Raw genomic sequence first — 26534 nt, forward strand, 5'->3', positions numbered from 1 at the left:
GCCGGAATGAACGCGGTAAAGTTGAGTACATGGCAAAAACGATCTGAACGAGCCCAAGAGCAAATGAAAATTCATATTTACATTGCGGCACTGCAATTGTCGACTTTGCGTGAAGGGAAATCAACGAAAATCCAATACATTTCGACCGTACCCTGGCAGCAGTTATTTCTCTACTATTTCAGCCCGTTCAACACGGCAATGTAGCGAAACCTAAAGTTTTGGCCCTTTGTATACACACATACATACACACGTCCGTTCAGTCGACGCAATAATGTCGAGTGGGATTCGACGAAATGCGAAAATAGATAAGACACGGAACACATATATAAATAGAACATTGAAACGCATATAGTTTACGGTGCCATTAGTTGAGCAAATACTCGGCGGCGCCCAGCCAATGCCGCCTCAATCACGCCCGTCATTATCCAAATTGAATAGTGAGTGGACCCCGAGTATAGTAACGGGCGCACCTGGCCTCTTTACCCCCCCCCCCCCACAAACCAACACACACATACACACACATGACACACAAAACTCAGTTCTCGCTCATTCCTCGTGGTTAAACGCACGCAAACCTTTGGAAACGCAAGTTAGTAGACGACGAAATGTGGCCAGGCAAATATATGTATAGAAGCAAATTCAACTCCGATACATGTATACAAACGAATCGAGAGTTATACCCCCACAAAATAGTGGGAGGTACAAATGCGAGCACAGCCGGCCGGAATAAATCCCCTAAAAACTTGCGAGGATAACGGCAGCTACGAAACACATTTTTCGCGTTTAAAAATAAAATTAAAATACAAAAATTAAAGGCGGCTGTGCTGTGCTCACAAGTTGTTTTTGAAAAGCCCTACCGTCTTTTTGTACCAAAAAAAAAAAAAAAATGTATAGACCATAGCTCCTTGGAAAAGAAGAGAACCCGAAAATTGTGTTCACGGCCGTGTTCCCTTGTGATGCGGCAGTTTTCGGTGCCCGTGTCTGTATATAATTAGCCGGTCGTAAAAATGGGAACAAACAGGAGAAAGAGAGAACTCTCTCTCTCTCTCTCTCTCTCTGTACTCCTTTGCCCTCCCACATATCTTTGATGATTACCCCACAATTATCGTCAGCGATCTATATGCAGATGATGGCAGCACGCGCTATGCCAGCAAAAACGCAGTAGTCCGCGCAGGGGGAAAAGCGATAACTTCGGATCCCAAAAGCGATCGGAAGATATGGACAACTCTTTTACGGTAATTCACGTTTCGTCTTCGACAGAAAAAAAAAACAAGACACCGACAAGCAGAGAGAACGGGCAGCCATATCGAGCGCTAAGCTAATGAGCCTGTCTTGCTCATCTTCGGCCCTCGTATGATAAACAAGATTTTTTTTAACAACTCTCTTTGCATTTTCTCTTTCTGATATTCGGAGAAAATGAAAAGAAAAAAAAAAGAAAAAAAAAGAAAATTTCCCGAGTTATTGCCCGAAATGAAGAAGGCGGGTTCATAGTTTTCCAGTTGTTCCAGACGAACGCGGAAGCTCTCTGTGATACTTATTCCGAAAGAGAGTTAAAGATGAGGCTCGAAACTGATACGCTAAATAACAATAATCATGCGCCCCCCCCCCCTCCGTTCGAAAAATGGAACAACAGCAGAAGCTCAGAAACGTCAATGATTTACGACTGGAACAAAGGAGAAACAACGTTGCCCTGTTCTCGTTCAAACGCTTCAAAATAAAAACGGTGGAGGTAAGAGAGATGGACCAAAAACAACTTTCTATCTTGCTTTCCTCGTTGTTGCCACTTTGATCGGCTCAAAATAGCACTCGTAGTTTTTGTTTCTATTTTTTTTTTTTTTTTTTTAAGGTGTTGGCAGTCGATCCATCTCTTCCTTTTTCTTTTAACTTTCATCTCTTTTTGTTCGTCTCCACGTGCCCACACACCATGGCGCCGAATGCAAATCGAAATCTTCTTCGTATTTTTTTTTCTTTTTTCGACTGCACTTGGAGAGTGATCGAAACGGCCCCGATGAGGTCAAGAAGAAAGAAATTGCTTACGCCATCGATTATACATCAACAGATAGAACGAGCCATGAAGATTTGAAAAAAAAAAAAGCGATTCAACGGCGATGATGTCATTGGCCAACACGAGATTTGAAGAAAAAAAAAAAAATTTTTAAACAAGGGCTTACATTTAAATTATTCAAAAAAAAAAAAAAACCTTTCGATCGGTGCGCATAATTAAACATTACCAAAGATTTTGCCTGGCCGAAAGATTAAAAGAAAATATTTTCTTCTTTTTTTTTTTTTTTTGGCATAGCCAACCGATAATTCCCTACATTCACGCAAGATAATAGTAGCTTAAAAAAAATAATAATAAAAGAGGGGGGAAAGAAAATGGCCGTGACGATTGAACAGCTCTTCCACAACAACAAGCGAGAAGAAGCCGACCACAAAGAAGAAAAAAACTTATAATATATAAAACCAAAAAAAAAAAAAAGAGGTGGATGATCGTCTTCCTCTACACAAGTCTCGACCACACACACACACACACACCGCCAAAGTGCGCGGTCGATTTTCTTGTTTGCGGATGGAAGAGTTTTTTTTTTTTATACAACAACAAGTCTGCCCTTCTCTTACGACTTATTTTTATAGTGACACAGTTGAGCGGTTTTGCCGAGAAACGAACCGCACCGAACCCGCAACACAACACACACACACCGAAACAAAGGGGGGGGTTCGAAACCAACAACTCTATTTAACAAATAATATATACGATGTACAACAAACACATCCTTAATTTTATTTGTTTTTTTCTTCGAGTGGCGAGGGGGGGGGGGGGGATTGATTGGCTGAAAATAGCCGCTGGTCACGTGTTTTATATTACATATAAATACAACCACACGAAATTTTTGTTCACCGTCTGGAAGACGGGCTTTGAAAAAAAAAAAAAAAAAAAAAAGGAAGAATGAATGGCGTAAATATTACTGCATGAATACAAATAGAGGTTGTTGTTTGGTGGTTGTGGTTTGTCAAACTAATATGTAAGAATGATAAATGGACGGCGATTCAAGCTCGAAAAACAGGGAATATGTAATTTCTTTTTTTTTTTTTTTCTTTTCTTTCTGTTGAAATTCTTCTTTTGATGTCCAAACTCGGGAAAAGAGCATTGCCGTGAATTGACGCAGTAGACGCGCTTAAATCACGACCCAAAATATTACATTTACATGTGCGCATTCTTCTGTTTTCTTTTGGGGCAGGGGGGGGGGGGAGGGAGAAGTTGTTGTTTGCGGCAGTGACTCAACACATCTTGTAATGTATCTCCGAGCACAGACAACAAGACACACTTCTTCCCCCTTTTAAATCCGTACGTCAGCTGACAAGTTGCACGCATGACAAAAATATGATTCTTATTTTTCGACAAAAAAAGAAATGATAAACGAATGAAAAATAGGCAACCCTGTACGTAATAAGGCTCGACCGCTGCTTAATCATCATCGTCCAATCATATTATATATATGTGTGTGTGTGTGTGTGTGTGTAGATATATATAATAAGATCTTATTATTAGATACAACATTATCTCTCGTCTTGTAGACATCTTCGTGTGTGTGTGTGTGAGTGTAAAGAGCCGGTAACGCACGCAATCCAACAAAAACAAGGGAAAAAAGAAAAAAAAAAGAATGTGGCTGCTGTTTTGCTACTGTCGGGACACGACAGCGCGGGTTTAAGGAAGCAAACGGAGGCTGAGAGAGAGAGAGCTACTCTTGCACGCGGATGATTTATCCGTTGATTATACAACAGAGGGCCCGCATTCTATACGTATATTGACTGGTGAAATGTTTTATGTATGGCAACACACAAATCTTTTTATTTATTTATATTCTTTTTTTTTTTTTTTTTGCCCGTTTTTTTTTTTACTTCGACTGTTGACCACGGAATCTAGGGGAATACCAAAGGCAAACAATTGGGGGAAAGAATCGAAGCGATTGGCCGCGATAGTTTGCCAACATGTAAAGCCATTAAGCAGAGTGACTTGTGCGATTGAACATAAAAACGTAATCGGGCACCTCGATGAATTGAATTATTTTCAATGATTTCTTTAGCGAATAAAAAAAACCAAAAGTTAGGGGACGAAAAGAGTTAACATTGAGGAATTCCTTATTTGTATATATATATATATATATATATATATACATAAATTTTCAAATGTTAAGACATGAAAAAAAAAAGACACGGAAAAGATCAGGGGGACCGCCCCCTTTTTTTTCTATTCATAAACCGCCTGTTGCTGATGGTCGATGACAAATGAAGCTGCTCGTTTTCTATGTGGTACACAATTTAAAGAAAAAAAAAAAGAGCCACACAAACGGTTTATTTCGAAAAAAGATGAGGAAATCGGTCCTCGCGACACGCAAAAAGACGCAACGTCACGATTTTTTTTTCTAAAGAAATTCAAATTTTTCTTTCCTGTCCTATTCCTTTCTTTCTTTTCGACATGAGAAAAAGGGAGCCCATTAGCAGCTAATATCAAAACGAGCCATCCAGTCCCCCCCCCCATCCATTCGTAATATAGCAATAATAATGTTTCCAATGTGTCCCCCAGATGGTAGACGAACGACAAACTTTAAAATTCTTTTTTTTTTTCTTTAAACAAGAAAAAAAAAAAAAATAATAATAATTTTAAACGAAATATAAATATGAGATACAGGAAACGTACAGAAGAGTCCCCACCATTTTTCAAAGTCGAGGGACGACTGCGCTAACGACAACGAGAAGTTCATATCGTTGAGTGAGGAACACAAACCGTCGCAGACGACGAATGCGAAAGTCCCTGCCGCGATAGGGAAAAGACACATTTGACAGTCGAGGATTTCTTGGGGGGAGGGAAAAATTGTACAGAGGGTAAAGAAGAAGAAGAAAAACAAAAATAGGGAGAAATATATATATACATATATATATACAAGGATTAATGGGAATACAAGAGACAACAGTAGGACTGCTTGCCTGCCCTGACGACAAGAATAAATCGGCTTTGATTTTCTACGAGTCGTTTGGGGGATTCGAAACGAACACCAACTCGATTGCTTCTGCCCGCAAAAAACAAACAAAAAACAACTGTACGCGAAAAGATGAGATGCTCGATATCGACAAGGAAAGAAAGACAAAATTCTGTTCCATAACATGAGAAAAAAAAAAAAAATAGCAAATGTCATCAACTCTCTGCCCTCCCGTGTTCTAACAAATCGATGTAGTTAAAGATACACGGCGGTTGTTTTTTTTTTTTTGTTGACTTGTGTTTGTTATCATCTTCTTGTAGGACACGGACCAAGTTATCACCGATGTTTGAAGCGATTGCAAATAACGCCATTGTTAAAAAAAAAAAAAAAAAAAGGGCGAATACGTTCGATTGAATCAAGTGGAAGTCAATTTTCAATAAAGAAACACCGGAAGCTGGGGGGGGGGGACTGTACGGCCCTTATCAAACGAGATGACGTTACGAATTATTAACGACATTGTGAATTACAAGGAAGGCTGGACCGGATGAGAAGAAAAAAAAAAAAAAAGGATTTCCTTTAGAAAATGTGTGGATAAATATCACACCCTATGCGATGGAATGTCGGAATTATGTATTTAACAGAATTGGTTAGTAAATTCAAATCTCTCCCCTCTCTCTCTCTCTCTCTCCGATGAAAAGAGATCCCCCCCCCTCTTCATCGTTGAGGATGATGACAAATCGTCTTCCGACCGACGAGAGAAAGATCCGATCGCATGAATAAAAAAGAAATGAAAAAAAAAAAAAACGCCGGAAGGAACGTCCGTGAATTTCTCGTTTTTGAAAAGATGTGGTCGACCAAAAGAAGAGAGAAAGATACACCCAATATTACGTGTAACGAAGAACGTGGGAAATATCCAACAAAGATTGGCCGATTCATTTCTTTTTTCTTTTAGCCAGACACAAAAATACAGAAGCCCCCTGGTAAAAAAAAAAAAAAAAAAAAAAAAAAAATGTTTTTACAGAGAGAAGAGACAACACCAAAAAGCTTGTCACGATCCGGCAATGGCGATAAGCTGTCGCACTACCGGTGATGGCCTTGTCTGCAACTCCGGCTGCCGTATCGTCGGCGGCGATCATTAATCAGTATTGACTAGATGACTTGGCCCTTTTTTGTTATTTGGAAATTTTTTTTTTTTTTTTTGATTTTTGGGTCGTGAAAAGGTGTTGCGCAGAAGAGGGCGGTGCTACCGAGCAACAGAAAAAAAAAAAAAAGATAAAAGCGTGACACGACATATTTAGCGTCGCTCTTTTTTTTTTTTTTTTTAAATCACAAACGAGCCCTCCGGACAAATGTGACACAAATTGAAGGTAAAGAAAATCATCGGTGAAAAGTTGTTACAAACACATCGAGGGGCTTTTTTTTTTTTTTTTTTTTTTTTTTTTTTTTCCTCGTTCCCAGATGGAAATCGGATTTTCATCAATTTCATGAAAAACATTCGAACGTCGCCACGTTTTAAAAAGTTCGCCTATCTATTTGCTTTTTGGGGTTCCTTTCGGACTATTATTATCCCGTCATTCAAACAAATCAACTGTTAGGCTAATGGCTTCCCTCCACCTTTCCATCTTTAAAAAAAAAAAAAATAAAAAAATGTGTATACGTTATCATTATGATTTCCCCTTTAAAAAAAAAAACCTCCCTTTTTTGTCTTGGTTAAATTGAAGAAAGCATTCGACCACATGTCAAAATGGTCGGTTTCAAAATCAGTTTTCAAAACGCTACAGGCTCCCAATATAATTCTATTTTCAAACGTTCTCCGATTGAAACGACCTCGATATCAATAAAAACGGCCACGACGCATCGAACAGAATTCGAACATCATTCAAAAAAATATCGTTTCCCCCCCCCCCAAACTATCATTGAATATAAACAACAGTTGGATTATATATATAAAAAAAAAAAAAAAAAAAAGGATTGATCTGACTGCTTTCGTAATGCTAAACGATCATTTATTTCCTTTAACATTTACATCCTCGTTCCTTTTTTTTTTTTTCTCTTTCGTAACTGAAAAGACCCCACACGGTACTGCACACACGATTTTTCGAATTGTTGTTCCAGGTTAGTACCAATCCTATCCATTTTACGGTTCATCACCCTCCCCGAAGGAAAAAAAAAGCTGCTGGTGTCACATTATCCCAACATCTCGATTTTTTTTTTAAACTTGAAAAAATAAATAAAAAAAAAAAAAGAAACGTGTTACGTTCATCACGTCTCCGTTCTTTCGTTGTGTGGGTGTTCTTCCTCTTCAATTATACCTGCACAATTCTAGGACTGGTAAAGAAAAAAAAAAATCCCCACTGTGACGTCAAACTTTTTAACGGATATCCAACGTTTCATCTTCCTCTTCAGTTCGAAGCTTTGATCGATGGAATCGAATATTGATTAGCATATACGCGAGCAAAAAGGGAGATGATGATGAAAAAAAAAAAAGAGTTGCAATAAGTAGTTACAACTGATAATAATAATCATCATAAAAAAAAGGGGGGGGGGAATAACTGAACGCCGATGGGCTTGGCTGAGCCTTTCAACACAAAACACAATCGGCACACAATTACAGGTATTCAATATGTTTTTTGTTTTCTTTTGTGATGAATGATCGGAACGGGTGAAATCGATGACGGCCAAAAAGATCTTAACGTTAGACACAAGCTCTCGATCGTCCCTCCTACACACGGACGCACGCTGCGTGTATGTAATATTCTAATCACATCATCGACGAATGTTTTTTTTTTTTTTTTTTTTTCTTCAAATAAACCTGAGATTGTGGGGGAGGATTTTGTTTACCCGAAATCGACTCAAAAACCGCACACGGTGAAACCTTTTCTTTTCTCGAAAAAAAATTCGTTTAAAAAAAAACCCGAGACCACCGGCTATGAACCGAATTATAAAAGAGATTCAATTTCATTCAAAACAAAAAAAAGAGACCTGGCATTAGAAAACACCTTTGAACGAATTATTACGTACCTTCCCAAAACAAAACAAAAAACGAATAGAAAAACAAAAGCCGTCACCACAACTGATAAAAGTTTAGTTTTTTTTTTAGTTTTTTTTAAATTCTAATAAAAAAAAAAAAAAAAAATAGAAGACTGGCATGGATGAAATTCCATAGGCGACGTACAGTAGCTTCTCGTCTAACGATATGAGAAAACGTTGTGGCAAAAGGCAAAAAGAAAAAAAAAAGGTGGAGAAGGGGGAATGATATGTCGCCAAGAGTCTCCGTTTTGTGATTCTCCTTCCGTCTCCCAATGGCATTTCTTGCGGGACGCGGAGGTGGCTGTCAACAAGACCGACATAGCCACCTAACATCTATTACTAATGATATACCTTCCTACCTCCCAAAAAAAAAAAAAAAAAAAAAAAAAAAAACCTTTTTTTTTCAAATTTCCCTTTTAAAGCCGCCATGATGTTAGTCCACACACAAGTGCCCCTCTCCTTTTTTTTTTTTTTTTAAATCATTTTGTTCTGAGCTTCTTCGGCGGTGAATGATTCAACGCCAACATGGAATGTCCCTTTTTTTTTTCTCTCAGAATTGTGAATGTCCCCCCTTTTTTTTATTTTTTTCCTGAACTACTTGAAACTTTTGGAACAAATGACCCGCCTATACGATCAGCTGAAGATTTTCCAATGATTACACACTCGCTTGTGTTTTTTTCTTTCTTAACACAAAGACAAGAGATTTTTTCCCAAGCGTTCATCATTTAAAAAAAGAAAAAGAAAAGGGAAAGATGGGTGGTGATTAAGGTATACGGTGTTATCTAATCTGTTGTTGTTTATTTTGGCCCCTCCAAACATTTCGTTTGTATGTGAAAGGTAATTCGATCGCCAATCTTTTTGTCTACGTGTCCGTGTGAAATACAAATCGGTTTCTTTTATTTATTTATTATTTTTTTTTTCGCTGGCAGACTTTCTTTTCATTCCTGCCCCCTTTGACAAGAAAAAAAAAAAAAAAAAACAACAACAAGAAACCGTCATTCCAGTAGGACGACGCCTACAATGACGGAGTAAGAAAACACGAAAAGATGTGGTCGTATAAAAGAAAGACAGCGGAGGGGCTACCGTGTTCAGCACTTTTTTTTTTTTTTCTTTCTCCCTCCGATGTTAGACACTTTATATTCAGAATAAGACAAACGCTATTTGATGACCAAACTGAACAGGAAGCTTCGGAGAAAGTTACGCAACACGTTTGAAAAAAAAAACAAACAAAAGAAAACAAAAAAAAAATATATAGACACATATCCTTTACGTTCCTACGACATTTAAAAAACATTTCTATACGTATAGCTGCTGCCCCCAAAGAGTTTGTCGTCGAAGGGAAGAGCGGAGGAACTGTCCGGCTGGTGTATGTGTACCATAAGACAAATCGAAGATTACACACAGAGATAAATACGCCAGACAAGAAGAAGAAGAAGAAGTCTTGTCGGTCGTATATATTCCGGTAGCATACTTTGAATACCGATCTCTGGTCGAGAAAAAAAAAAAAAAAAAAGGGACTTTCATGCCTGGGATTTGACCAAAACTAATCCTTAAAGGATGGCCCACCTTCCAACTGGATATTGGCCCATCCATTTCGTGGCTATGTTTGACGTTGTTACGCGTCTTCTAAAACAACTGGGATTTTCTTTTTTTTAAGTGGTCATTTCGGGGGGGGGGGGACCAAAGTTTTCTTGGATCTTAATCGCGAGACGGAGAACAAGGGAACAAAAAAAAATAAAATATATAACTACTAATACTATTATCAAATCAAACTATCGAAATACCAACGCGCCATGCAAACAAAAATCGTGAAAAAGAAAACAAGCAGAATGGAATTTGTTTTGTTTTTTCTATCCCCCCTCACGACATGAGAAGAAAAGAGAATAACAAACAAATCGATTGTTTAGAACCACATCTTCACCTCATCAAACATTAAACGAAAAAACAAAAATGGCCTATTGAAAAACATAAATGTTCTCCCTTCCTTTTTTTTTTTCAAATTAATGTTTTTCTTTAAAAAAAAATAAAAATAAATAAAAAGAGAGAAAAAGAATAGAGAATAATCATCATCTTGCCTTCGGACCTCGACCAAATCATAATTACAGATGGCCTTTGACATTTGGTGAGACCGGCGCGTAAAGAAAGAGAAGAGGAAAACGATCATAAATTGAGAGGTCCCTTGATTATCCGGCGAATCATCAACAACAACAACAACAGAGTTAGTTAAAAAAAAGAAAAAGAAAAGAAAAAAAAAGACCATCCAAAAAGAGAGAGAGACCTGAACTAATAAAGAACGAAGTCAAATTAACAGTAGCCTCCCCCTACCGTTCTGATAATAATCACCATCATTCCATCTCTGTAAAAATACGTCTATACTGGCTCCTGGCGAAAAAAAAAAAAAAGAAAGAACCGAACGAAAACGTACATAAAATATAAGAAACACACACACACACACACACACAGAAAAAGGGGAAGGGGACTCGCATGTATAATACAACCCCCTTCCTCACCGTCCAGTCGCAAAGGTTAATTATCTCTGCAGGGTACATCAATTTCATTAGCCGGGGACTTTTCTTCTATTGAAGCTGAGCTCGCCTATGTACCTCGTCCCTATAAACTCATTCACACACACACACACACACACACACTCGTTCCACTGGTCTTTCCGTCGCCTTCCCTCCCCTGCTGGGCTTCTCTTAGCCTTTTCCACCAAAAATTTCGACACGGACAACACACACACACACAAAAAAAAATTCATCACGATTACCAAATAACAATTTATTTGTATATTACAGCTATTGTCTAGCTATATGGTCTTTTTTTTTTTTTTTTTTTTTCTTTTCGTTGTTCTTGTTTTATCCTACCACATTTTGAAAAATGTTAAAGGACTTGACGATCGGATTTTATTAAAAAAGAAAGAGAGAGAGAATATATGCATAATAAAAATGAATGGACACACTACGCGTTGTTTGCTCCTGCTTCTTTTCCCAGTTCTCGTAGCTCCCGCAGGCGCATCAGAGATGCATAACTTGGTAAATAGCCGCTGTTAAAATCTGAAAGGGCAGCAGCAGCAGCAGCAACAGAGAAAGAAAAAGAAACGATCGCCATAAAATTCGCCCTCAATCTTTGGAATTCATCTGCTGCTGTTGCCGCCACTGCCTTTCTCTACCCCAATCGTTATTTCTTTCTTTTTCTTTTTTTTTTCAGTGCGTTATCTTTTCGTTCGTGTGTGTGTCATTGATATTATTATCCCTCTCTCTCTCTCTCTCTTTTTTTTTCAAACAGTGTGTGTCCCCCTTCGTGGTTTATAATGCACCAGGTACTGGTAGCACAAAGATGAAGAACCAACAAAAAAAAGGGAGGGCCCTCCCGCGGCTTTTCGTGACGGAGACAAAGTCGCGCCCGAAAATGTTAAAAAAAAAAAAAAAAAAAAAAAAACCTATGGCTTCTCTCTTTTTTCTGAAAAATCTGAATTGATAAATACAAATAAATTAAAAAGGATTAAACCGGACGAAGGGGAAAAAAAAAAAAATCTGGGGAATGACAGGCGACGCGCATTCGGCCGTGCGTGATATACGAACAAAAGAGGAGCGCGCGCCGCCACTGTCCGTGAAGCATAAATTATCGATAGATGAGTATCGGTCACACACACACACAAAAAAAGAGGAGTATGGGGAGGGAAAAAGACAACCTTCTCATAAGAAAAGGAAGCTGCTACCAGCAAAAATAAAAAAAAGGAAAAGGTCACGAGAAAAAAAAAGATGAAAATCCGATTGGAACTGGACACAAGGGCAAAGTCCAGCGGGGGGTATGAAGGTACAGCCATTTTTTCGAACAGGAGGGATATCTTGGCCAGCATGTCAGCATTCGACCACACAGAAAACGAAACGCAAACGGCCAGCTAAAAAAAAAAAAAAAAATGCCCTTTTGTCTTTTATTTTTTTTTTCATGAGTGGGCCAGCAAAAGTTGGTCATCAATAACAATTGCATCTTGATCTCATCACAACCGACTGTGTCCAACGAATAAAAAAAAAAAAAGAAAGAACCTTTTCTTCAAATACCTAATCAATTACACCACATTGTGTTTCTCAGTCACACACACAGTTCGTCCTTTATTTTTTCTTCTTAAATTACAGATTTTTTTTTTTTTTTTACCCTCTGAATAGGTTTTACCTTTCTTTTTTATATATATATATATATGATGGATATCGTCGATGCCTATCGTCTCGCCAGGAAACATTTTTCGACTATTAAAGCAAGAAAAAGATTTCCTTCAATTCTTCCAGTTTGAAGATTTTTTTTTTTGTACTTTGATTTCTTTCCTTTTTTTTTTTTCAGTTCGTGTCCTTTTTTTTTTCCCTACAGCCGACCATTTGAATCGTTATTTTTATTATGATATTTTCTCCAAAAAAAAAAAAAAAAAAAAAAAGGCCGTGAATTTCTCATCCGTCGAGTGTCCGGGACGCGGTTTTTTTTTTTTGTGTGTGTGACGGACATTGAATTATAGGCGAATGCGATGTATAAACGACGCTCCACAAGCTTATAAAGAGGCAAAGAAAAAAGAAGAAGCTTTAAGACGAGGATATAAGCTTCCAACACACACAAAAATAGGAGGATGAGCAAAAGAGAGAGGGGAACGGAGGAAAAAAAAAAAAAAAAAAAAGAGTCCAGTGAACCACCAACTTTGTTGGGGCGTTCAAACCTCCTGCTGGGCAAAACTTTTTTTTTCTTTTTATTATGTGTTCTTGTACCTTATTCCTTTTGCTACTTCATCTCCTTCAATTTTTTTTTCATTCAAAAATGGAGGGGAAAAAAATCGAATTTTTCATATTTTTTTTTTGAAAAAAAAAATCAAACAAGGAGCGAAAGATCATCATCATCGCAGTAGTTCGTGAAAGTATAAGCCAACATTGATATTCAATGTCTACAAAAAACGAGAGGGGGGGGGGCTTGAAAGATTTGGTTGCCATCGGATTTAACGAAAAAAAAAAAAAGAAACCCAGACGCCAATGAATAGGAACACACGTCTACACACCTGCGTAACACTATACAGGTGCGGCCAGACCAATCAAAGATGTTACACCGGTAGCTCCACACATGGGACTCGCATTTTTTTAAGGTCACCACAGAAGCTCCTTGCATTCGAATTCTAAAGTTCGAACCCACGTACACGCATTTCTTTCTGATCTTTCTATATTTAGAGAGATTTTTAAATGGGCCCCGCAGGGCCTTGTCAACTGATTTCAATGGTTAAAGAAAAGCTTGCAGAGCTCCCCCCTCCATCTTTTTTAGCTATCGCCTAGCACGAAATGCATCTTTCCCGAAACGCACAGATCCCGCAAAAGGCGAAAGAGAGAGACGGTCACGTCCAGTTTGTGTCCCAATAACGGACAATCGAGCGAAGGAGGAGCTGCCCACCCAGCAAAAAAAAAAAAAAATACACAAGAGACGAGTGAATAAGAGAATCTTGATTGGGGACGAGCTATTGAGAGGTGAGAAGAAGAATCTCTTTTGAATTTGAAAATAGAAAGAAAAAAAAAAAGGCAATTGATCTCTCTCTCCCTTCTTGGCATTTCTCAATCCTTTTGACACACACACACAAATATCTATTTCGTTTTTGAAAATAGCTGCTGTATAAGGACACCTGTATTTTACTTGTCCACGTTTTTTTTTAAAGAGAAAAAAAAAATACATCTAAATAAACATCGATGCGTAGTAGTATAATATGAATAATAAAAATAGAGAATCCCTCGGATCAAAAGAAAAAGTCCTTTTTTTACATCGACCTTTTTTTTTTTCTTTTTAAATAATAAATATTAAAAAAAAAAAAAAGGAGGGCCATTGACGAGTTTCGCTGTTGTCCGAACATTGAAATGCACGCAGCATAAATCTCAGTCGCGGGAGAAAGATCTGACTTTTTTTTTTTTGTGGGACAGCACAAAACGATAAAATGTGGCGGTAGATTTTTTTTTTCTTCTTCTTCTTAAGGGGGTGGGTTTATAATAAGAAAAAAAAAAAGGCAGCCGGTTAGTAGCAACGAACCTACCGTCATCATCATCACGGCTATTTTACTATACAAAAAAAAAAACGTTTGATACGCCAAAAAAAAAGAAGCTTGGGCGACCCTTTTTGATGGCACTAATCTCTTGAATTTCGTTTTTTTTTTTTTTTTTTTTTTTTTTTTTTTTTTTTAAAGGAAGAAAAATCGTTTTTCTTCTTCATCCCCGGTCGTTCGTGATACATCACCTGCGTGAACGTGTACAAACCCTATCTATCTTTTCTCTCTTCTCCTTTTAGCGAAAACATGTACACACAAATATCAAGAGCCAATCACACATTTTTTAAGATTTTTTTTTTTTTCTGACCATTTTAACCCCCCCCCCCCCCCCCCCCCCCCCAGTAGAAAAAGGTTTCCTGGTCACTTTGGAACGAAAAGAAAATGATTTCAATGGCCGTCGTGAATGATGGAAGCTGAGAAAAAAAGGACAGCAGCAGACGGGGGCCAAGAAAAGAAAAAAAAAACACATAAACTTTGGGTTTATGCATTGATGTGATATTCAAAACAGAGAAGCGTCCAACACACACACACACCTTTTTGGCAAAGTTCCCATTATTCTTCCGATTTCTATCAGACGCTTTCACACACACACACACACACGTGTTTGTATAGTACATTGAAATCAAAGCCAAAAGGCATGACTCGATCATCCAAATCGATTGTAATCATCATACCGATTCAAAACGATCCATCTTATTATTTTTCAACTTCCAACGATGAGCATTTTGAAATCAAATCCCCCCAAAACAAAAAAACGAGACTTTGGTGAAGCCCCAATAGTTCTTCCCACAAACTCATATAACAACGTAGGGAAAAAAAGAAAACCTTCTACACACACACACACACATGTGGTTTGAGTTGTTGCATTCTTTCTCATCCGGGTAACATGATCGACCTTTTACACGTACAGTACGCATTTTTTTTTTGCCTATTTCTTCCTTATTAAAACACACACTTTAAAACAAAAAAAAAATTAAGGAAAGATGAAAAAAAAAAAAAACTAAAGAACTTGTTGACTCTAGTTGACCCCCACGTCTTTGACAGACGTGAACAAGACGTTACAGATTCCCTCTTTAAAAAGTGTGTGTTTTAACGCGGATTAGATGAACACACACTTAACTACGTAGATCATTTGAAGCTGGGTAAAAAAAAGAAAATTCTTTTCAAAAAAAAAAAAAAAAGATCGGATTGCATTTACAACGAAAATCGGGGCGGTGCGTCTGACGAATTCAAATTTTTTTTCTTTCTTGTTTAGTTTCTCACTCAAAAAATGCTCCCCTTAAAAAAAAAAAAAAAGAACGTTTCCTCTTCACTCCCCCCTCCACAACCCTCAAGAAAGAAAAAAAATGTACAGTTGAGTTTGTGACATTTGTCGGAACTGTTCGAAGATGTCAACTTCAAACTTGGTTCTAGACAACACACACAAAAAAAACGTCATAGACTCAACAAATGTAATAATAGGCAACAGTTGGGTTCACCGTGGGGGTCACAGAAAACGCAAAGAAATCCCAAAAAAAAAAAAAAAAAATCAAGATGAAAATGACTACCTTTCACAGTGTAGCATGTTACGTGTTTGCATGGACAAGTTAAGAATATCCTCTTTCTACAACAGAAATAAAAGGTGTGTATGTATTGGTTGGCTCTTTTTCTCTCTCAAAAAAAAAAGAAAAGAAAGTTCGGTGATTGACACGGCGGTTGACATTGATGGAAAACGGGCAGGTATTACTTTACTTTCCCATTTTCTTGTGGCCCCTCGTATTTTAAAAAACCATTTTCTTGACGTCACTGAAAATCCCCAGCAGACAACAATGGGCTGCGATTGGGGGCGCAGGTTGAATGACAAGACGGAATCGAAACGCGTAATATAAATATCAGGAAAATGAGGAGTTTGCTGCTACTGCCACTTGTTAAATGTAAAATCCAATCTGCGAGTATTGTGTGACCGCATGAATATAAGAGATGAAAAGAAAAATATATATACGCGTTTCGATTTGACCGAGCGTACGCGAGACGTGTGTATCCTTTTTCTACAGTATTTGATCGCCCGTCAGGGACTTCCCCCTTTCATTTCCTTCGTTTCAGATTATGTTTCTCTCTTCTCGCAACGAGCCAAATCCAATCGATGAGCTGGATGACTGGCCACACTTGCACGTTTGAACGAACGCATAGAAATGAGATAACCAAAAGAGAAATGGCTATTTCAAATCTATTGTAATAATAATAACAAAAAAACAAAACAAAAAAAAAATACTTTGTTTTACGTCGGCTTCCTTTCTATTCATGTTTCGGTACTAGTTTAAAACGTCGGCTCCTTGCGACCTGTCCAGTTTCGGTGCGTCCGTGCGAGAGCCCCCAAAAGAGTCCCACACACATACGCAGGGGTTCCCAAAAGGCCACTTTAAGTGCTGGCCACACGCTCAATCGCCCGCGTGAACGACACCCGCCTTACCTGGTCCCGACAGTCGTACACACACACACACACGAGAAAAGCAGACAAGTCAGACCGCCATCGAAGCCGCGACAAATAAAATTAAAAAAAAACCTCCCCGAAACAACGACACTGGAACAGAAAAAAAAAACAACCCTCCATGTACGCGGAACTAAAAGAAACCCCTCAAAGAAAAATTCATCCCCATTTTTTTTAGAATAAAAATAGAAAAATCTAAGACGTACGTTCAAGCACGCGTGAATTTTAAATAAAAATTTTCCCGATGAAAATCGACGTGTACCTGTACGTTCTTTCTATAAATTTCTCTTTCACGCCCGAAACGACTCGAAGGATTTATAGAAACGAAGAAGAAAAACCATCGACATTGACATTCCCCGACGAATTACAAGCTTGGCTGATCGTTTTGACTCTTCTTCCTCCCCTATTTCATGTTTTCTTTTTTGATTCCCTTTCCCCCCAGTTTTGTGTGTGTGTACGATGAACGTTTATCAAAAGAGCGCGGCGGATGAACACCACACAAACAGCAAATCATGTCCACTCAAAAATGACATTTCAAAGAAAGCTCAGAAATCAATTCGAAAGTTCTCACGCAAAATCGAACGTCAATCGGATTTATTTAAAGAAAGAAAAAAAAAAAACTTGGATGATATCAACTTTGATGTAATTTGAATACATTTTATAGAATCCCCTCCTCCCACGTTCAAGTTTCGAGAGTTCTTCCCTCTTCATCATATACGCCCCCTAGAAAAAGCTAGACCTATCCCCCCACCCCGCCCGTTGATTCGCACGAACTGGTTTTTGATTAATTAGACCCTCGTGAATCATAGAACATAGGTGCCCAACTTCAACTCTCTCCCCCCCCCCCTTATCTCTTCGAGTGTGTGACCCTTTTAAAATACAACGGACAAATTCAAAAGTACGTCAATATGATTTTCAAAGCAACTCCCGTTAATGAAAAATCGCTCTCACGTGTACCTCATCGGGTAGAAACGGCAAAGGTGCGCCGATTGGCAATCGACACTCGATCATTTGAACTTTCATTTACCTACACAACAACAAGAAATCGCTAGAAGGGAAAACAACAAAAAGGAAACCGATAAAACAAAAAAAAAAAATCCCGTCTCTTCGATCACGAAACAAAACACGAAAATCTATGAATAAATGATCACGCATCTATACACAATCTGTAAGCATTTACAAGAGGGGCGTCAATTTCAAACGCAATTCACGTACAATCTGGAAAACAACAAGAAAAAAGAGGCGAAAGTGCGTTTGTCCAGATGACGGCCGGTGTTCCATCATTCGGCAATCGAACCTTTCGACCAAACGACAAGAAACACACACACAAAAAAAAAAAATGGGTGTGAATAAGGTGTGCAAGAAAAAAAAAAGTAGCAAAACGGTTTAGCATTTTCATGAACCATTTGAACTTATAGGGGGGGAAAAAATGAATGGATAATATGAATCCGCCTGCCTGGAACAAAAAGGTTCGGCATTTCGTGGCACGAGCCTCGACGCACGCATCGAAGAAAACATTAACATAACGTCCGAAAAGCAAAACAAAAAAATGAAGTCAACGCCAAAGAGAGGGCGTGTAAGAAATTCCCGCGGGATTTCATGTTTGATAATTCGAATTAATTAATAAACATTTAAAAATTAAAAAAAAAGAGGGAGACGATCGATTTCGCCCGAGGTTGTAATAACAAATAAACGAAAGGTAGTTGCACGCACACGAATCCAAAAGGCGAGAACCTCAAACACAACCGAATTCCCCCCCCCCCTCTTCCACCTATTCGTGCGTTCCATTTATACTGTTAGAGAGTAATTTATTATTTTTTTTTTTATTTATGGAACGGGACAAAACTTTTGGGCGAGTGGCGATGGTCGTAAATCATTTACCGGGTAGCAAAAAACGTTGCACCGGGAACACGAAAAGTTTTGTGTGAACCCACACGATGAGTCTGAAAATTGAGGTTACACAGTCAACAAAATAATAAAAAATATTTTCAACCTCATTATCATCATCAAAGTCGGTTGATTTTCACGTGTACGTATAGACCGGAGACAATCACGAAACAAAACCTCTGCGTGTTGTGTCCGCCCTTTTTCTTTGTGTCACGAAATCCAAAAAGAGAGAAACTCTTTTCAAACATCGCAATCATTTCGAGTTTTCTAACCCACCCTTAATCATCATTTTGTTTTTTTCGTTCAAATTCAAGCTGGGCTAAACAGCAACCAACACAGAAATCAAAGTTTGTCGGTATTAAAAAAAAACAATTGCAAAAGAGGCTGAATATCAAAGACGTAGAACAGAACTCTCCTCATACCACAACATTATTCAAATTCCAAGATGAAACCTATCCCCCCCCCTTCTGTCGATCTCCCCCCCCCCCCCCGTTATCCATCAATAAGTTGGCCATATGGACAACATTGATGGTTTACGTTTGCATCCTTCTTTATCTTGTCGGATAGTTTAGATAGTTCATCAGATTCCATCATCGCGCCACAACATCGGACGCCGCCGCTATGTGTGGTTTTTTGAATATTCACCTCCCCCCTCCTTCATAGCCGAAGAATCGGCTGGAAGAAGAAAAAAAAAAAACAACAAAAAAAAAAACAACTGTTGGGTAAGAGAATCAGAAGAGAAAAAGACGGATGGCTTTCGAATTGATCAGCGACCGCAAAAAAACAAAACATGGGGTCCCTTTCTATCCCTCACAAAAAAAATAAAATAAAATAAAACTCTTTTTTAAAATTTTGTTTAAAAAAAAAAAGAGAAACAGATAAACGAGTGAAGGGAATCGAAGAAGAAGCCCTACCGCATTCTTCCGTCATCCATCAGTCATGAAAAAAAAAAGAAACAACAACAAAATTTCGTTTTATCGGCAGTTGTGTGTGGATATTTCCTCGGAAAACTCCACCCCACCTCACCCCCACCATCAGATAAACACCCAATAATCATCCGATCAAATGGGCGGTATTATTAGATAACGGATTTTTCAAAAAAAAATCGAGGAATTTCAACGCAAGACACGAAGTTTTCAACGGGTCACGACCACCTTCCCCCCCCCTCCAAAATGTGACGTCATCCATTGCTCACCACACCTTCCCTTTTTATTCCATTTGTGGTACAGATACAAAAAATAGCCTCCCTCTCGAAACATGTGCGATTCATTAGGAGGACAATCCATTTTGAATATAGAATGCATGCTCTCATTTGTACATCGCATTTGAGAATTTCAAAAACAAAAAAATGGCGGCAATTCAAACTCATTTGCATCAAAAGGAGGCATCCTATTTGGATGATTGATTGAGAGGGATAGTACAGTGAATGAGAAAGCGTTAATAAGATTTCGAAAAATGACTAATTCGATCAGTTCCGTCGTTGTTTCACATGGTCGAACGAAGCCAGCAGTTTTGGAATGTAAAAAAAAAAAAAAAAAAATAGAATCGCAATCAAAGAAGTCGGTGGAGGGAAACGAAGCCTGAGGCTACGTGCTGCACCTGTACAGGTAACAGACGGAGAACGAGAGAGTCATAATAAGCAAAGAGAAAAAAAAAACAATTTGATTGAATGGTGATGATGGGCAGGTACTTTCTCATCTCTTTTACTCCCTCCATCCCATTTAATTTTTTTTTTCTCTATAAGGTCGACATCCGCCAAACAAAAACTTGGGTGACAGCGCACAACAACAATCACACACACACACAAAAAAAAGAGCCTAGCAAGTGGGCGGAAAGGTCATAAAAGACACGCAAAGTTCGAATGAGAGGTAAACCCTAAAATCGACTGGATTTTTTTTTTTTTTTTCAGTTGTCAAAGAGAACGACATTGGAACATAATAATTGCTTCCATGCTCTTCTTGCAGACGCACAACTTCCTGCTCTTTGTCAACATTTTTTCAATTTCTTTTAAAAGAGGGGGCCACATTTTGAAGTAACGCAAGTTTGACACAGAAAAACATTATCATCTCCTTATTGGGGAGGGCATAGAGCGCCTTATCTATACAACGGATGCTTTCATCATCATCGTCATAAAAAAAAATGGCTTTTGATGATGATGACAGTCGTCGTCGTCCCCCCCCCCTCCTACCTCCCGAAAAATAACGCAATCGAAAAAATAAATTCATTTTGGACTTACCGGTGACGTCAGTTAATTTCTTGTATAATCCGAGGTAGGCAACTTCGGCAGCTTTGCTTCGTTGACTCAACTTGTCGATCTCAGATTGGAAGCTCTTCAGCAACGGAGCCACTTGACCTTTCGTCTCCTATTGAACAGAAATAAAATAAAAATGTAATTAAATTTAAAATCATCCATTCACTTAATGTCCTTACTTTTATTTATATCTAAAAAAGGTAATAAAAAAAAAACAGGTGGTCACTCAATATCGTCATTGTGGTGAGATTGAATGGCTTCTCCGCTCTTCCCCCCTCTCTTTAAGACATTAACGACATCGATAACTGACACAAAGGATCGAATTTTTACTCTTGTCTGGCCTCCCTTTTTCATGATTAGACCAACAAAATTCGGCCTTCCACGCAGATTGATTGTCACACACACACACACACACACACACAAGGACGCAAAAAGGGGCAACACACACACAAGGGCGTTCGAATAAGAAAACTTGTTGATGGATCAAGTGTTCATTTTCCCACAGCCAGGCGATTCAAATTTCCCACCCTTTTCTTTTGCATGTCGTCTATTTTTATGTGTGTTGAGTGATAATGTCAGACCTTGTGTACACACACATCGCAGCACTTGTACGCAAACATACATATATAATCCGATCGAGATAATTGGGTTTTATACACGTAAAAAAGGAGAGGAGAGCAACAAGAAAAAACAAAACAAAACCCCATTTTCTTGATTACATTCTACGTCCTCATCACGGGGCGCCACCACGCATCTCCTTTCTTTCTTCGTCTTTGATCTTCTTCGCGTTTGTTGCAATGCGACTCGTTACACAACGCGACGCTCTCCATCATTTTCTACCCAAAGTCCAGCACATCATCACGTAGGACTTTAATTCTTCATCTCTCTGTTCTTTTTTTTTTTTTTGTTTTTGTTTTAATATAATGAAACATCATTATATTGTGTCCTTATAGAAAGAAGAAAAAGAGAGATACAGCCGGACCACTCTAATGGGGAAATATGGGGAGGAACAAGAGGCTTTTTTTCGATTATGGAGACTTCAGTCACAGAGAAAGACAGAGAGAGAGAGAGAGAGAGAGAGAGAGATGCGTTGGGAAGCGACCCGAATAGTGTCAGGTTGGTTGTTTCCCATCGCACGAAAGACTGATTATATAGGACTATAAATAAATACCGTCTACTGCGGATGAGTGAAAAGAGGGTCAAACTCCTATAATGCGCTACATAATGAGCATTACGATTGCTTTCATTTTTTTGTGTGTGTGTCTCTGGCATACGTCAAGTGTCCAACATCCAGAGGATGGCAAAAGAATCATTAGGTAATGACGCTCATCATTTACGAGACGACGACCATCTTCTATGCGTTTTTTTTTTATATATCAAGCTGAGATGAAAGAATAAATAAATGATCCTCCCATTATCATTTGATAGCCATTCAAAATGTCGTCGACCGACCTGGACATTAAAATAAGAGATTCTATTGATCTTTCACAAAAATGGCTTCATGGGGGAGCCAAAAGAACTGGACACACTTAAAAAAAATAAATAAATGTTTGAGGGGGAGTTTTATGCCGAAAACCAATAGAGGTCGTTTAGACATTAGATTTTAAACATTGAAAAAGTATTAATAGCGTGGGGCGGAAGAAAAATGACGCTCAAATGAGGTACAACGTTCTCTTGATGTGCAACTCGGGAGAAAGGGGCTATCTCTCAAATGATGCAACCGAGGCACGATGAAATGGGACAAAAAAAATGGTTAAACGAGACGTGATTGTCACGACGTGGGTGGAGGAAACCTTGACGACAAAACGCCCCGCTTCATTTTTTTTTTTTTTTTTTTTCAGAAACGCAAAACGGCCCAGATATTCAAATCATTTTTTTTTGTTCATCCTATTTAGTTTCCGTGGCGGTTTTCCATCATCAAGACTATAAAGAGATAACGACGATTGAAAAAAAAAAATTAAAGAGGAAAGGATTCGTGACACGTTTAGCTGCGTGTCTATTTTGGCCGTCACGTTCTTATCGCTATTCGCCTTTCTCTCTTCTCTTATTGGCGGATCCCTATTTGACAAGAGCCAGTTCGTCCCTCCTCCTTCCCGATTACAGACCGCCTCTCTTTTTCTTGCCTCACCCCCCTCCCCCCACTCCCGACTTATCAAGGCTTCCCGTTCGACGGCCAACGCGTTCAATCACGTCTCTTAGCAATCTCCCAAGAAAAAAAAAAAAACGTTACATTTCTCCATCATTAAATCCAACGAATTAAAAATATATTTACATCGACGCATAGTTTGATTCTTTAAAGAAATTCCATCGAGAACAAAAAAAATCAGATTCAAATGGGTTTCGGCAACATTGGGCGATGAATAAAAACAAGAGATGCCCATGTTTCGTCTGCTCATTAAGTCTCCCAAAACAATGTCTTTTCAAGTGGAACATTCGATATGCCATTGTGCGTCATTTTACAACGATGCCGATTTAAAAAGCAAAAACTTGGATGGGTGTGTGCCTTTCTCGTGCGTGTTTGTCGCCCGTGGGTCATTCCACACTTGAAACCTCTCCCGTCCCACGTATATATAACAGCCTCGACCCCCCTGTTCCGCTGAAGAAAAAAAAAGAAACGCAAAGTTCTTATACGGTCGTTTTGTTCGTGAAAAAGATGCTAACCACCGATAAATATGGGCCATCTTACGCACGCATTTAAACGATCCCACTAAACTATACACAAACATTACACTTGATCCTCGACGACAACGCACAAAAAAATGTGTCTCGCTATTATTAAACGGTATAAACTATCAAATAGCCGCGGCCGATATGCATGAGACACACAACAACAACAAAAAAAACAGGAGCCTGGATAATCGAGGATCCCTTTTGTTGTTGTTACGTATATATATATATATATGCAGATGCACAAATTGGGCAAAACACACACACGAAAACTTCAGAAACGATGGCGCTAGTATACAAGCGTGACAATGGGGACAACGGACAAGACGACCTCGTAAAATACAACACGAAATGGTGAGGGCCCCCCCCCTTTTTGTATGCGTAAAAAATAAATGAGATCTCTCCAGCGGACAATAACATCACAAATAAATATATATCCTCCCCTCTCCCCTCAAAGGAAAAGGAAAAGCTCAAAAGTCCTTCCTCGTTTTGTGTTGTGAACGAGATTTGATCGGTGGGGGGTCTCAACAAAAAAAAAAAAAATAAAAAAAATAAGAAACGCTCACGAGTTATCGGGTTCCATACGTGCGCCTCTAACCCAATGGCTGGACACTTTACATACGCCAAAAATAAATAAGACTTTGAAAAAAGAAAGATGTGCCGTTGAACGTCCGACTAGAGAGCGTCACGCACAATAGAAGCAAATCACAAGAGATGCAAAAGGGAGGGGCGGACAGCTTCCGTTGCTCCCGACAATCTAAATATCATATCCATGTATAGATCTATAAATAAAAACAAGACGCAAAGGGGGCGCGAGAGATGGACACGGCTAATCCGCATTCTTCTGCATTATTATTATGATAACTCGTGATATTCCTCCCTTCTTTTCTTTGCGGCTACGATCATCTTCGAAATGCCAAAGCGGCAAACTCATTGTCAGTTGCGTATCCTTTTCGAGGACTTGTGTGTGTCGAGCGACGACACAACAATAACAAATTGCACATTTCACCGAATAAGGAATGAAAGAATGTGTTTTTTTTTTCTATTTATTTAAAGAAGAAAAAAAAAACATTTTTTTCGGTAGAGGGCGTCTTCTTTATGACGACCCTTTTTTTTTTGTACTTGAGCTCAGAAGCTTCGTGTCATATTAGTCGCTAAAAAAGAATTCCTTTTTACAAGACAATAAGACAAACAAAAAAATGTTTTAACATTTTTGTGTGTCCTAATTTACCGCCAGTGATTGAGTTTTAAACAAAAAAAAATAAAGAGAATTTTTTTTTCCATCAAAAACTATATGGGAAAGAAAATGATCGTTAAAATGGCGGCGCTGGGATACGAACCGCGACGAGACAGAGAAGACTGGAACAAATCAAAGCGACCGATCTCATCCCATCAAACAAAACAAAAAAAAGGGAAAAAAAAGCAGAGCAACAACAAGAAGAGAGAAAGAGAGAGAGAGAGAGAGAGATGTGTGTTGTTTTTGGCTTTTGTTTTGTGGTTCTCCCCTCCATTTGCTCCGGCAGAGAGACAGAGACAAAGAGACCTTTAAGGACGTGTACCAGCAAGACGTAACAGCAACACACACACAAAAAAAGAGCAACGAACAAGTTCGGAGAAGAGGGGGGGGGGGGGGGGCCATCAAATGGGCCGTGGAGAATGGCAAAATGGCAGCTTGGCGAGCCATGCCAGACGGCGGCAGAGGCGGTAGCTACAAATTACAATTATATCATGAGAAAAACATCAGTGGGGACGAAAGAAAAAGAAACTAAAGATATTAACGAAAATATGGGCTACAATAATACACGTATATAAATAATAAAAAAAAAAAAAAGAGGAATAATAATAATAATAAAAATAAAAAAATGAGAAGATGAGATTTGGCGACTAAGAGAAGAATAATGACGTTATAAACCTTTAGTTTCTTTTTCCTACAAGGTTGGAGAATATCACGATACGCAAAATCAATTATGATCGACATTGACGATCGAAATTATCCAGAAGTAAAAATTTCAAAAACGACGCGAAAGAAAAAAAAAGAGACAGGACAAAAGGAGAACATTCGGTTAATGTCCTCGTATTAAATGACGTCCAACTTGGCCCGGAGCAACATAAGAAAGTAATACCCTCCCACCGTTCAATCTCATTAAAAACATTTGTTTACGTTTTTAACACAAAAAGAGCCTAGCAGAGACACCTGTCGGCATTAAAATAACCAAATTTTTTTTTTTTTGTAAAGAAAAGAAACTCCCACGTTTTCAAACTGCTAGCGGATTGGTCGATTTGGCCTAGACGCAACGCGAAAATGCAATCATCTCTTAAAAACGGGTAATTTTACAAAGAACATGTCTCATTGAAATTGGATTGCCAACGTTGCCAATTTCATATAAAGAGCGACCTTTCCCGGTTCAAAGCCATTTCTCACCTCCCTGCCTGGCGGTGGGGGCCTGTTTTAATAATACGCGTAAGCCTCTAGTAACCTCTTGCCTCACTGGATCAGCAGTCATCATTTTCCTTTGCAACATATCATCTAATTAGGCAAATGGGCAAAGATGAAACTTGTCTTAGTTGCATCGCAATACGGGGCGCAAGTCAGTTGATTATTCAAATAGAAACTTTACTCTTGGCATTTTTCTCCCCCTTCGAACTGTGTCTGCGCGCGATATAGGGACACGATTGTTCATCATCACAAAAGAAAGGAACCCCATTTATTTGCTGCTCATCTCGAGTCTTCTTTTTTTTTTTTGAGCGGTGCAAAACCATTCCAACTGGCCCATCTTTTCTCGCAGCACCTTACGAAAAAAAAAAAAAAAGCCAAGACGACAAGGTTTGTTTCTAAACAAACATTAAAATGAATTATACTCCGGCCGGCACTACGTTAAAGACTCGAAAATGAGCGTGCTTGCACTAGTTTGCATCTTTTGCGCGCAATCTCGTCGAGTGCATTTTCCGTATGCCCCCCCCCCCCCGAAATAAAATAAATAGAAACAATTTAACAGAAGGCCAAGTAGTTGACGTGAATTATTTCCACTCATTGGAATCAAAGAACAAACCCCCTTTCCCCCAAAACCAACATGATATATTATTATACAACTAATTATTATATTATTCAGCCGAGCTTGTGTGCTGTGCGTGTGTTGTTTGAAGAGCCAACTAATTAAGAGAGACGAAGCCAATCAGGAAATTGTAGTACAACAT

General features: G+C 38.6%; 1 protein-coding gene across 1 annotated transcript in view; it reads right to left on the reverse strand.

The window, feature by feature from the left end:
- LOC130686968 (homeobox protein cut-like) overlaps positions 1–26534 on the reverse strand; it is a 154577-nt gene that overhangs the window by 113758 nt on the left and 14285 nt on the right. The window contains exon 3 of the mRNA XM_057510128.2: positions 20658–20784. Within this exon, the coding sequence (XP_057366111.1) occupies positions 20658–20784 (127 nt within the window). The remainder of the gene's footprint in view (positions 1–20657; positions 20785–26534) is intronic.

Source organism: Daphnia carinata, chromosome 2 (assembly GCF_022539665.2).
Source record: "Daphnia carinata strain CSIRO-1 chromosome 2, CSIRO_AGI_Dcar_HiC_V3, whole genome shotgun sequence".
Taxonomy (NCBI): Eukaryota; Metazoa; Arthropoda; class Branchiopoda; order Diplostraca; family Daphniidae; genus Daphnia; species Daphnia carinata.